The sequence below is a fragment of the Sinocyclocheilus rhinocerous genome, unplaced genomic scaffold (assembly GCF_001515625.1).
Source record: "Sinocyclocheilus rhinocerous isolate Xijiao unplaced genomic scaffold, SAMN03320098_v1.1 scaffold4183, whole genome shotgun sequence".
Taxonomy (NCBI): domain Eukaryota; kingdom Metazoa; phylum Chordata; class Actinopteri; order Cypriniformes; family Cyprinidae; genus Sinocyclocheilus; species Sinocyclocheilus rhinocerous.
Genome location: NW_015634469.1, coordinates 157,435 through 171,309, shown reverse-complemented (window position 1 = coordinate 171,309; position 13,875 = coordinate 157,435). Strand labels below are relative to the sequence as shown.

At 39.3% G+C, this 13,875-nt stretch overlaps 2 protein-coding genes across 4 annotated transcripts in view; one reads left to right on the top strand and one right to left on the bottom strand.

Moving 5' to 3' along the window:
* Positions 1 to 3,367, top strand: part of LOC107745619 (AP-1 complex subunit sigma-3-like) — a 10,385-nt gene extending 7,018 nt beyond the window's left edge. For all 3 annotated transcript variants that reach the window (XM_016559537.1, XM_016559538.1, XM_016559539.1), the window contains 4 exons: positions 648 to 826; positions 1,752 to 1,860; positions 2,092 to 2,229; positions 2,997 to 3,367. In XM_016559537.1, the coding sequence (XP_016415023.1) occupies positions 648 to 826; positions 1,752 to 1,860; positions 2,092 to 2,229; positions 2,997 to 3,032 (462 nt within the window). In that variant the 3' untranslated portion in view covers positions 3,033 to 3,367. The remainder of the gene's footprint in view (positions 1 to 647; positions 827 to 1,751; positions 1,861 to 2,091; positions 2,230 to 2,996) is intronic.
* Positions 3,368 to 5,011: 1,644 nt separating this feature from the next.
* LOC107745613 (secretogranin-2-like) lies at positions 5,012 to 7,642 on the bottom strand. The gene is made up of 2 exons (XM_016559517.1): positions 7,547 to 7,642; positions 5,012 to 6,972 (listed from the first exon to the last, which is right to left on the bottom strand). Exon 2 carries the CDS (start codon positions 6,965 to 6,967, stop codon positions 5,201 to 5,203), a length of 1,767 nt encoding a protein of 588 aa, XP_016415003.1. The 5' UTR covers positions 6,968 to 6,972; positions 7,547 to 7,642; the 3' UTR covers positions 5,012 to 5,200.
* Between the last annotated feature and the right edge of the window lie 6,233 nt (positions 7,643 to 13,875).

Genomic DNA, 13,875 nt, shown 5'->3' with positions numbered 1-13,875 from the left:
TGCATATTTTTGCTTATAACTTCTGAATGGTTTGGCTAAAAATAACAAAACTGGTCTCTTTAGATTCGGTGGAGCATGCCGAGTCGAACCATACCATAATTTTTCCATGTCAGCCATTTTGGGCGTCGGCCATTTTGAATTTTGTCAAAAAATGCAATATTTTAAGAACGCTTAGACTTTGTTATTACGAAAATCAGTATGCATCTTCGGCACCATGCCCTGATGGCACTCAAAAAGTTTGGGCGCAGAAGTTATAAAGCAATTTATAAAAATGCTAATAATTTTTTCGTACATTATAATATTGTAATGAGACTGGTTTGCCTCTGGAGTGCTTGGCCCCGTGATTGCTGCTTGCTGCTATATTTGGTTTTATATTTGATACAGACCAATACAAAAAGCAGCATTAATATTCAAATGAATAGTAAAGGATTATTCAAACTTAATTTAGCAATGACACTTATACAGAGTGACTTTGTATTTTCACTGTCAGCACCTTTCTCATGGGTGTGCTCAAAGGAACAATCTTGGTAACTCATTACTACAACCTTTGGATAACCAACCTGGATCATTAACCACTAGGCCACACCCATTCCAAAAGATGAAAGAATGAACCATCCAATTAAAATGCAAGTTCTCTTTTACGACAGATGCATTTCCTGTTGCTGTTCAGCCGTCAGGGGAAGTTACGGCTGCAGAAATGGTTCCTGCCCCTCCCGGAGAGAGACAGGAAAAAGATTGTGAAGGACATGACCACTATGATGTTGGCACGGAAACCACGCACATGCAACTTCCTGCACTGGAAGGATCTGAAGATTGTCTATAAGAGGTGAGCATTCAACCCAGGCCAAAGGAGAATGTCCTGAAGGAGTATATTTTGGGGGTATATTCAGTATGTGCTCCTCACATATGCATTGTAAAAAAGCATGCTGATTTCAAACAAAATGATGGCGTTTGATTCAGCATTAATTCAACGCCCAGCTGCTAGGCTCTCGTGTTTGGTCATTAGTCGTCACAAGGTGTGAGCAGAAGACTCTAAAATCTTGCAAAGCGGACACCTAGTCAGCAGTCAAGATCTTATGTGGCCTAATTAAAATACAACATGCAAAGGTTTCTGCGTCCATATAGAGTTTGTTGCCCTGTCCTGTCCTTCAGTCCGGTTCTCCTGCCATTACTGATGTCATTAGCTGACGACATGCCACTATCTGAGTCCTCCTTGTTTTCTGGTGAAACCTAGTGGCAGCTTCCTACACAATGGCCCCCTATTACCCAATGGTTTCTGAAAATGGACCCACATGCTCACAATGGGAAATATTAGTGTGTGATATTCCAAGTAAAACAGGACATTGCTTGATTTTGATACATTTTTTATTATTTTATTCTGAATTGATCTGATCATGAAAAATAAGTGTTACATTACTGAATGGAAGTAAACATGACCTGAATATAAAATTGTCTGAATATAAAATGCAAAGAACCACTGAAGAACCTTTGTTTTTGAGGGTGTGAATGGAAGTATTTTAGAGAATTGTGCTTCTGTACTTTAATGCTTCAGAGCCTGGCTACATTCTTGGTCACAGTTCAGATTTTTATGCTGCATCAAATCCTTCTGTCAGGCACTGTAACCTGAGAGTGAGTTTTCACACTTGTGTTCCTGAAATCCTGTAGATGACAATTGTGAGGATAGTGTGTACTATTTTCAGATTTTTTATAAATAAAAATAAACGTCTATATGTTTTTTTACTTGTTTGTAGGTACGCCAGTCTGTATTTCTGCTGTGCTTTGGAGAACCAGGATAATGAACTTCTGGCTTTAGAGATTCTGCACCGTTATGTGGAGCTACTCGACAAATACTTTGGCAATGTAAATGCATTCAGTTTCTTAATTTCTTAGCTCTGGAGCAAATATTTGGTGTATCTGATAAAAGATACTATACAATATATTTTACTATATCCATTTATCCTTTAAGTCTCTTTTATTAAATACATCACATTTTTGTTATTAATTTATTTATTTTTGCATAGACTTGAACACATTATTTTATTCTTTACTCTCTTATTTCATTTACCAATTTCTGTCTTTGTAATATTACAGGTATGTGAGCTGGACATCATCTTTAACTTTGAGAAGGCTTATTTCATCCTGGATGAGTTTCTGATGGGTGGAGAGATTCAGGAGACGTCCAAGCTGTCTATTGCGAAGTCTATAGAGGCCTCCGATATGCTGCAAGAGGTGAGATACTCAATTTGATCTGCATTCAGGTTAATAAAATTGAAAAATTAAACCGAAAATTAAGTTTATTTGTTCAACAGTATTGAAATAGAATTTAAAAAAAAATAGAAAAAATGTAACTTTTTTAATTTTCCATCCGTGTAAATTGCTGTTGTTTTGACAATTTTAAAACATCAAAAATGAGTTCAGGACATGTGGCAATCTCAGTCAGTGTTTCTGAGCCAGACATTTCAGATTGAAAGAACCTGCAGCTGATTTAATGATGCTGTTCAGTTATAGAGCTCTACTTTGGCCGTCACCTTCATAAAACATTATTGATTTGACAGAGAGCGAGAGAGAGAGAGAAATTAATGGATGGCCAGTCTGAGAGTGTGGTTTTACAGAGCAGCTCTCAGTACCACTAAATGCCAGTTTTCCTAGTATGCCTCAAAAAAATGAGACCACATTAAAAGAACAGTTCACCAAAAAATGAAAATGATGTCATTTACGCACGTTCAAAGCTGGCATATTGAGCGCTCATAGGACTATAGCATAAGGGGTATAAATGACATGAGGGTGAATAAATGATGACAGAATTTTCATTTTTGAGTCCATTGTTCCTTTAAAACCCATATGGCATCTAATCATTTGTTGTCCCTATATCATTCTAATAAGCAGGGTCCATACATCTGAAGGAGAGTTCACCTCTGCACAGCACGGGAAACTGAAATATCACTTAACATTATACAAAAGGGTAATCAGTTATGTGCCTGTTTTCTTCTCTTCAGACGATGGAAGAATACATGAGCAAACCAGCCTTCTGACAGCAGCTGACGTGATACAATGTGACAAAAAGGAAAGAAACCTGCCTCCGCAGTGTATGTTGTGTCCTTCAATCAGGACACAATTTTCATTGCAAGAAGTTATAGACTTTATTCATGAGGGCTGCATATTTTTTTTCTTATTTATTGTTTTTTTTTTCTTCTCTGTGCTTGTATGAACATCAAATGAACTCAAATTTTAATGTAACTGAATCAGGGTTCATGTTGTGTTTTTGAATAGGTTATGTCTGGTCAACTTATAAAAAAATAAATGTAATGCAGAATTTCTATGATGGCTCCAGCATGCATGTACACATGCAACCATAGATTTAACCGATAATTTTCAACAGTTCACAGAAAAATGAAAATAATGTGATTTACGCACGTTCAAAGCTGGCATATTGAGCGCTCATAGGACTATAGCATAAGGGGTATAAATGACATGAGGGTGAATAAATGATGACAGAATTTTCATTTTTGAGTCCATTGTTCCTTTAAAACCCATATGGCATCTAATCATTTGTTGTCCCTATATCATTCTAATAAGCAGGGTCCATACATCTGAAGGAGAGTTCACCTCTGCACAGCACGGGAAACTGAAATATCACTTAACATTATACAAAAGGGTAATCAGTTATGTGCCTGTTTTCTTCTCTTCAGACGATGGAAGAATACATGAGCAAACCAGCCTTCTGACAGCAGCTGACGTGATACAATGTGACAAAAAGGAAAGAAACCTGCCTCCGCAGTGTATGTTGTGTCCTTCAATCAGGACACAATTTTCATTGCAAGAAGTTATAGACTTTATTCATGAGGGCTGCATATTTTTTTTCTTATTTATTGTTTTTTTTTTCTTCTCTGTGCTTGTATGAACATCAAATGAACTCAAATTTTAATGTAACTGAATCAGGGTTCATGTTGTGTTTTTGAATAGGTTATGTCTGGTCAACTTATAAAAAAATAAATGTAATGCAGAATTTCTATGATGGCTCCAGCATGCATGTACACATGCAACCATAGATTTAACCGATAATTTTCAACTTTTTATACCAAAATCATTTTATGTAATAATCATATATTTGCAATAACCTTAAACCTTGGCTTATTTGACGTGCCTTTTCATGTTTTTAAACATGTTGCATGTCTCAGGAGACATTTAGCTCAAGAAAGAAAAAAAACACTTTTGAAGGAATGGTAATGCTGCTTTATGAGCACACATTGTTGATATTGTGTTATTAAAATAGTTTTTTGATATGATTTAGTCTCAGTCAAATGTTTGCAATTTTCTCTAATGAAATGCATTCAGTGCTTTCTAAAAAACCTTCCAGCAGTTTATTTTTGTGCACTGTAATGGATTTGTTTTCTATTAATACCTCTTATTATGAGACTATGCTTGTCACTGTTTTAGGTCCTGTATCATCAAGTGGGAATCCTTAGCTTTTCTATGATATCAGATGTAAATATTAATATATGATTGATATTTTTTCTTCTTTTTCAAGATCCAGACCAGCACAGATAAATGTTATGTTTCTTCTTTTTTAAGTGATGGTTGTTTTTGTGTTGAATCATGCATAACTCCGTGTAATAAGGCAGCACAATACAGCGAGAGGAAAAATAATACGGTAATGCTTTATTTATGTTTCTCTTCTCACACTTTAGAACACGTACAAAATGATTTATAAATGAGAATCACATCCATCTTTATTGGTTTGATAATGAAATAGCTTGTAAAGATTGCAGCAAGCGGAGTCCTATGACTACAGGAACTTTCTCTTGATACCAACAAAAGGAACAAGAAAACATTTCGAGGACCACCAATTCATAAACGACATAAAATGCACTTGAACTCCCGCACATTGATATACCATATATATTTACATATAGAATTCCATGAAAACTAAAGCACTTTAAACTGTTTACTTTTTTAAAAATAACTTTTGAGGAGATATAGGCATGTCCCACGAGTAAGCATTTTTTTCCCCCCCGTTCATACTCCGACAAGTCCCTTCTGTGGCAGGATTGGCTAGTAGGAGCTTCTTACAACCAGTTTGCAATTTGGACAGTTCAGAAGTCGTTCATGTAGCCATAGCAACCATATCAAAGAGATAAAAGGTCAAGGGGTGGGACTTGTCAGAATAGGAGCAGGAAAAAAAAAAACATGCTTAGGCTCTTCACATTCCTGCAACCATTTTCCCGTGATACTCTTTACCCTCTTCTGTTCCAGGCACAGGTGGGGTTTGATCTACGGTCTCCTGTGCTGAATCTTGAGTGGGCGGCTTTTGGGGCGCCTCGGGCTCCTCTTTCCCTTGGGTGTCTCTTTTGGTGGGTGTGCTTTTTCCATTATCAACCTGATCAAAGAAATCTTTCATGGCCTCCTCATACAACTCATAAGGCAACTGCCCGTTCATGGTGGAATCAATGGCTCTCTTGCGATCGCTCGAGCTGGTGTCGGGGTATTCAGTCAGGAGCTTGGCTGCGAGGAAGGTCGACTCTTCATCCTCATCAACTGCATCATCATCGTAATCATCTTTTCTTTTGCTTGGAGCTTTGTTTAACTCGGACAGGAACAAGCTTCCCCGTCTTCCGCTGGGGTTGAAGTACTTTGCCATGGCTGTTTTGTAGGGCCTTTGCTTTAGCAAAGAAAATTGTGCGTTTTTGTTGGCCAGATTCCCTAACCCAAGGACTTTCAGGATATCCTCAGTCTTGACATCAGGAGGGACATCACTCACTGTGACTTCTGGCTGTCGACCGTTGTAATACTTGATGACCCGGCCCTTGTACCGAGGTTGGCTGGGCTTCCTAGCCAGCTGGCTCTCAGGAAGGCGTTGTTGTTTTCTGGTTTCCTCCATGAAGAGCATTCCAACCAGGTCCTCTGGAGGTACCTGGAGCTTCATTGAAATAGCTGACAGCAGTTGTTTGATTGCCCTAGGGTCAATTAGAGAGGGTTGGGATAGTAGCCGCCTCCTTCCTTCCATCAGGTCCCGTTTTTGTGCTTGGTTTGTCATCTCCAAGACCTTCAACAAGTAGTAATCCACGAGTTTTGTGTCATCATCTGGGTTCTCATCATTGTCTTCTGTAGGGATAGCTCGTCTTTCAATGACCTCGCCCTGCTCTCTGTTATCTCCTAACCCTCGTTCGTATTCTTCACGGTTTCCTTTAACTACTTCTTCCATCTCGAGCTGCTCCTCTAACGGCACCCATTCCTCCCCTCCGGTCACGTCCTCATATGCAAGGTTCCTAACCTTGTAGAGGTCATCATCGTCTTCGGCGTCTTCATCATCCTGGTTCTCTCGCTTCTGGTTCTGTGCGGCAGACAGTTTACCAAGCTCTTCGAATATAGAGCGCATGTTGGCGAGGCTCTGAGGGGTGTACTGCTCATCCAAATCCTCAGTCGCCCGCTTGTTGTCTCTGCTGTTCTCCTCATCCTCAAACATCAGCGGGAACTTCTTGTGCGGCTTCACAAAGCCCCCGTAGTCTCCAACAGGGCTCTCTGCATCTGCCACTGGGCGTCTGCTCTTGTGAGGACGCCGCTCGTTCCCGGGCGCTGGCTGGCTTTCCGGAGTTTCTCCAGCTTGTTCAAGCACCCGCAGCAGAGATCGAACCCACTGTGGCACCTTGTTATCAGGCCAACGGGTGGCATCCTCACGCGTGGGTGCATTCTCATCCTGTTGGGAGGCGAGCTGCACTAGAAAACGGAATTTGTCTACCTCGTCGTAGTCCCCTGTTGGACTTTCTGATCCATCGGCTCTCTGCTTCAAGCTTTCAATGTACTCTAGAGCTTTGATCATATCGGAGCTGGGGGCAAGGAAGCCACCCTGGTCTCCGCCTCGCAGGCGATGGTGGCGCACAGAAGCGCCCTGCACGGTTAGTGTTTGGAGGAGGGTAACGAGCAGGACCGCCACCCCTCCGGCGGACAATTTCGGTAGTGACAACATCATACCGCCTAGAGATAAACAAGCACAAAAATAGTTAACCCATGCAGTGTTTTTATTTATTTTGCGTCCTTGGTATTTAAAAACAAAATGCATCTAATGTACCTCAAATTCTGTTTGAGTTTAAACTACCAATGAAATCAGTTCTTCGAGTTGCTTTACGACCCAAAATTTGTTTTCCAGACCGAGTAGAAGAGACGCTCCGAGCGCCCAAGCAGCAATGAGATCAGTCAGAACACAACATGTTTTTAAACGACAACATCACCGGATGAGTCACCGCCTGTTGTCAAGGTAACCTTTCACTTGTGGCTACGGATCTCTAAGAACAGATCTATTGATATTTTCACGCATGTTTGTATAGAACAAATCTCGATTAAAAAAAATCAGTCTAGCTGGAATACGATTCGAGCAGATAAACCAGATATGAGATATGCTGCTGATGAGTGATGGTATCTAAGCAAGCAAAGCCGGAAAGAAAAGGAACAAAAGCTCTTTCCCCCTCACAAAGCAGACTAGCGCATATGTTAACTATTTTCACAGAGCATCATTTTGTGAATACAAAAAAATGAAAATGAGCCCTCGTACCTTTTGTGTAGAGCTCAGAGAATGTGAATGAGCGTGAACAGCATGTCCTCCGTGTTGCCTCAATGCGCTTCGGTTGTGTTTCAGCACCGGACAGCTCCCCGCGCTATATGAGGCGGCACCTAACCAATGCGTCACGATGCTCACGCAATAGCGAGGCTGTGCATGCATTCGTAACCATTCACAACGTTTATCTCTGAGAAACTGAACCTCTTGCAATGCATTATCCTCATGGTCTGTTTTAGGTGTGTTTTATTCATAAAGAACGTTTCACTGGGGCGGTACCCTAAGGCACAAAATCTAAAAGGTACTTCTTTGTACCTTATTCACCCCTATATGTTACAGATTAGTACATATTAGTACCTTAAAGGTACATATTAATACCTTTTAAAAGGGTATCTGCCCAGTGACAGTTTTTTTCTTCTTCTGAGAGTGTAAACTATGAAACAGATATACAACAGTTACTTTTTTAAAATCATATTATTTGTATTGAGTAAGAATGAGTATATCATAGGTGTGCAATGTAAAAATGGTTTGTTCGTTGTCTTTCTGTACACACAGGCGTCACAGGCGAGTTAAATCTTCAGGCGATGAGTCACACACACGCACAAACGCACTGTGTGGGACTGTGAGGAGAGCAAGGCCTCTGATAAATATGCATCTGCTGGTTGTGGATCTCTTCCACTGTCCCTAGACACCTACAGTCCCGAGCATTTATTAGATCCTGCAGTGGGGCCTGTCAGCAGCTGAATTATGTGCCCTAGTGACATTTTGCCAAGATGACACTCATTTGTACTTGATCACATTTCCTGGAACACAGACAAAAAGTCTCTGTGGAGAAAGCTTTGTCCTTTGAGTTTTTTTTTTTTTTTCACAGCCGCATCATTTGAAGTATTTTTAGCTGTAGTTTCCAAATACAAAAAGGAAAGAAAAAAAATATTTTCTGTTATCAAAACCACCTCACTTGGGCCTATTTAAGTTATTTTTGACATGCTACCCAGACAGCCCTGCATAATTCTGCAGTCTTGAAAATAATAATAATATTCCTTTCCTAATTTCATGTTACTGGTCAAAAATGACTGGCCTATTAAAAATGTACACATTTTAAGAAATATTCTATATTATCACCAAATCTTGGATTCAATATTTTTGTCAGCTTGCTTCTTTCAATTAGCACAGGCTTTGTATTTCTTTTTGGACTGATCATAAGACTCATTGATCTGAGTGTATGCACCTCAGTTTTCTAATGAAAAAAAGCATTATTTGTCGATCATTTTGCCAATGTTCATTAGCACCTAAGCAAAGGCGCATAAGCAGATCAATGAGGCCTAGGATCAATCAGTTCCAAAAATAAATACAGTACCTGTGCTAATTGAAAGAAACAGGTTGATAAAAAGACTGAATCCAATATTTGCTAATAATATACCATAATTTATAAGCAATTTTTTCGTGGGCTGGTCATTTTTGACAGGGTACACGACAAGTATATTAAGGTGGGGAAAAAAATCACAAAAAATACAAAAACGATCAATTTTGTTATACCCTGTGTGAGCAAACCCAGTCATAGTTTTAGTCCAATGTGAACGTTTAACTAGCATTTTTTAGGAAAAAGAAAATCTCAAAATGACAACATGAGGGTTAAGATTCACAATAACTTTTATTCTTTTAGAAAACCATCCATCTGGGGCTTTAAAAAACCCAGAAACCAATATGCCTGTCTGAAGAAGTTGTAATTTAACATCAATAACTTTTATTAATCTCTGGAGAGCCATATACAGCAAAAAAGACATGTTAGTCCCTACAGCCCAGAATCAGAACAGCGCATATATTTCTTCATTAAAAGCGCTCTGCGGTTTGTCGGCATATTGTTTTTAGCACATACTGATTCTGAACTCGTAACCCACAGTCAGCTGACTGCACTCTGGGGAACGAGGGGTGAGACAGGCCCTCCTGACATTAGTGGAGCAGTCACATGGTCAGATGAGTCATAAGCCTGTGTGTGTGCATTATGGGATGTTTCCATGGCTGTGAAACCAAACAATCTTTTCTATTTTTGCTTCTTGATTCATAAAAATACATATATACTGACTTCCATTAGCAATCAGGAGGAGCACTGGGTTTCAGCACAGCAGTTCTCCTGAAAAGCTTTCTAAAACTCCTCCCTTCTTTCTCAATAAGATTAAAAGGAAATCAATCCACAACCCATTGAATTTCTCAATTTTCTCCCTTTAACGATATTAGAGCATCCCCTCTGTTGCTGTGATGATTGCTCTAGCAGAGACTAGCTAGCGGATGGGGGAAAACAATGCTGAAGAGATGACTCTGAAACACGTCTTGCTGGAGTTGGCTATAAATAGGCGTTGTGGAGGTGTCTGCAGGAGGTTACAGTCATGTGTGCGTGGACTGTGACAGATGATTTGATAGGCTGAGAGACGTGTAGGAGGCTTGACAAGGGATTCTCTTGGTAGAAGCAGGATTCTGCACATTCATTAGGTCTAATGAGCAAAGCAAGAATGAATGATATTATGTTTTTAGATGAAACTGAGCTTCTTTTTAGTCTAGTTCTTTACCTGTGGCTAAAATAAGGTCTGTTAAACATCATGCATTTTAAGGCATCAGAATGAAACAATTTGTCTGATATTCTAAACATATTAAAAACAAGATACATTTTCCTGATATGCAAAATTGCATGCAATATTAAAGTCGCAGTATGTGTAGTTTATTATTATTTATTAAATGTTTTTAATCTGGTTCCATTGGCAGATTTTTCATTTTCTTTTTGTCCACTTTTTAAGAGTAAACCTTAAATTTATTATACTGCCCTGCATCATATTTGCTCAATGAAATACAACACTTGTTTTGCAGTAATTTTGGGGTGCCCGTACAAAAATAATGCCTGTTTTGCTCGAGTATGCACATTTTCTAAAAAAAATAAAAATAAATGATGTGCATTTTGTAGCATTTTTGCTTTTGACAACCATTTGTAAGGTGAATTATTCCTTAATCAGCAGAAAAACTGCCATAAAAGACATGATTCCTGTCTTCCTCCATTGGTTTCACATGTATGCCATTATTTTATCCCTAATCCTGATTTCCTGGTTAGAATTATGGCCAGTGACAGAAGAAAAAGCAAGCATGCCACATGCGAAAAAAGCTTATTTTGCGTATTTTATAAAGTTATTTAATATTAAATGGAGTATTTGAACATATTTTTCCATTCCCTTGTGAAGCGTTTGACATCTGACTGCTTTTGTTATTTTGTTGAGTGCATTAAAGCTATACATATATAATCAGAAAAACTTAATTCTTATTTTGTGGGGAAAAAACTGTACATGATGGAAAGTTTTTATTGATATTTTTGAACTCAGCATCATCAAATTATCTAATACTATAGGCCTTTTTGCAAATCAGCAGTTTTTTTTTCAAGACACAGGGCTGTGTTATTATTCTTTGTTTTATTATTTTAACACAGTGTAGCAAATACATTATGAAGACTAGTTATAGGTGTTGCTATGGGGTTATTAAGCTGTTTTGAGGGAGCACTTTTACTTGTTTGCTAGGATGTTGTGGGTGGTTGTCATAGTGTTGCTAGGATGTTCTGACTGGTTGCTAGGTGGTTGCTTTCTTGTCCAAGTTGAGAGTTTCTCTCTAGATAGGGCTTGGGTCCCTTCTTCAATGTCAAGAAGTCATACTTTTGGTCCCATTTGATCACTGCAGGCATGATTTTGGTCACTTGGAGGAATAATAGCACACCTCTCTTCAACAAGCCTCATGTTTTGAGGTATCATGTTCATTGCACAAAATTGTTACTTAGGGTTTGTTCGATTCACTAACCCAAAATGTTATCATTGCTATCTTTTATGTACACTAAAACCATTAATTCTATTAATGTATCTGAACTGGAGCAGTCTAGAGCTTTGAGAATACAGCAGATTTTTGTTGGCTCTGTAAACTGACAGTTTGAGTTGAGATTATATGCTTGGCCTGTTCTGAAGGCTGTTGATTTGATTCGGCTCAATGAAAGCATCAGTTACCCAGAGCTGTGTTCAGTATGCTGGGATGAGCTGACGGCATGGCGGATGGAGGGAGGGAGGGAGGGAGGAGAGGATGAATGTCAATGAGAATAGAAAGGGAGAGCTGCATCGTCTCTCTGCTGTCATTCTAATAAATACAAGCAATGAAATCTATCCCTCAATTAATTCTTTTTTACTTTCTGCATCCCTTATGCTGCTCCTCGTCTCCATATCTCTGCCTCTTTCTATTTCTCTCTGTCTTTTTCCATCTCTCCTTCCCTCTGGTTGCTGGGGAGATTGACAGCGGCGTTGTGTGGTTCCTGGAATCTCAATCAAGGGTTGTAATTCCAGAGTCAACAGAAACCAACAGGCACCGCAGTGGCCCTCGATACCCAGCAGTGTGTGTGTGTGTGTGTCATGGAGAGAATATAACGGGTAGTAAAGTTTGTGGGAATGACTCATAGATCAGAGATGTTTGTTTTTATGCATTAGTATACCCACACTTGCAGCAGAACGGACAATTTAGTTTGCTCTTTTATAACTCAGAAGATGTAGAGGAGAGCGGGGTGAGTTGAGCCAGTTTTTACTTACGGTGTGTTTAAAGCGAGCACATGAAATGGGTCCAACTTAAATAGGTACATACATTTCAGGATGTGGTGCATCCTTGGGAATAATCATTTTGGGTCTAAAATAAACTGCTTTCAAAATATGGCTTTTCAAGAAAAGTGAGGGGTAAATTGAGCCTAGGGAGTGGGTAAGTTGAGCTACGCGGAGTTAAACTGTACCATTGATTATGCTGAAGTAAAACTGAACATTTTCACCTCATGCTATATCAAAAGGAGAGAAATTTCTAGAAAGTCACCTACGTCTTGGATGCCCTGGGGGTAAGCAGATACACATCAAATTTTAATTTTTGGGTGAACTATCCCTTTAAGGCCTGTTCCGTTCACACCAAGTGGACTATAGTAACTATAGTTACTAACTATAAAGTTTTAACAATCATTTTAATTCTACGAGAATAACAACTATAACGATAATGACACCGATTACTTTCCGATGTTTTTTTTCAGCGAAAGCATTAACAGCGAATCCACCCAGTTTATATAAAGGATTTGATGAATGAATACATTTTCATATTATCGGAAGAAATTCTCAAACTGTGACGAAATTGATGATACATGCTTGAATTTTATTCACACAACGGCTTAAATACATTCAGTAGGCTATTTGAGTCGCGTACGAATTCGGCCTAACTGACGTCAATCTTTTTTTGTTTGTTCTCGCGCCCGCCGTAAATATCACCTGTAACCATAGCGATGGTGGTTAAAAGAAATATCAAGAAAAACGACGTCCATAACTGAAAGTAGAATCACAGTTGTCACGACAAGAGTCCAGTCGATGCGCTAGTTCATTCGTCAAATATTAATTAACCGACAGACGATTTTATACAGTCGCACTGCATTTGAATCGCACGCAGACCACAAAACTGACGGAAGCAGACCCGGAGGAAGACAGTGGCTGGGCATAAAACCTAAAACCTTCAGATGACAGCTCATACATACTGCCTCTCCGTCTCTGTGAGTTACCGAAATCACACACGCGAAAACGCTCAACACGTAATAGGCGAAGTGACAGACAGTCACGCTACGGTTCCGTTCACAGTTCTCACAGAAAATTCGGTTGCGAGTTCGGTTATAGAATGCGGTTGTCACTCTCGTAAATAACCGAAAATAACAGTATAAAGCACTCGCATAGAAATGATAACCGTATTCTGATGCTGTGTGAGTGTGAACGTGGCCTAGTAGCCTAGTTCAGATAAATTGGTTTAATGACAAACATTTTGAGTTCAAATTGAATTTTGATGGTGGACTGTGTCTTGGCAAATCTGTACACAGTTGAGGCCTTGTTGAGGGGTCTTCTTCTCTGGAGAAAATAGGAGAAACAGGAAACATAGCCAAAACTTTCCCTTTGGTTTCCGTTTAATCTCATTGTCAACTCACGTGTCGAAGCAACAGTTGAGATATTCCCCCAATTTAATTTCCATAACGACGCAATTCCAAGTGAAACAAGATAAGATAAGATATCTTATCTTATCTTATCTGATGATCAGTGGCATCAGCTGAAATGGAAAATCGTTTCAGAGGTGGAGCACTGTATTACATAAAACCAGGAGGCTATATTAAATGTAAATAGGGTCAGTTTTCATGTTGACTTTAAGGAGATCTAATTGTGATTTGTCTTTGGGAGGCACTATAATGTCTCTATGCTTATCTAAAGGCCGGTTCAGTCCCTTAACCCCCCCCCCCCTCCCCTCTTTTT

Coding starts and splice junctions, on each gene's coding strand:
- LOC107745613 (XM_016559517.1), bottom strand. CDS start 6,967: ATGATGTTGTCACTACCGAAATTGTCCGCCGGAGGGGTGGCGGTCCTG.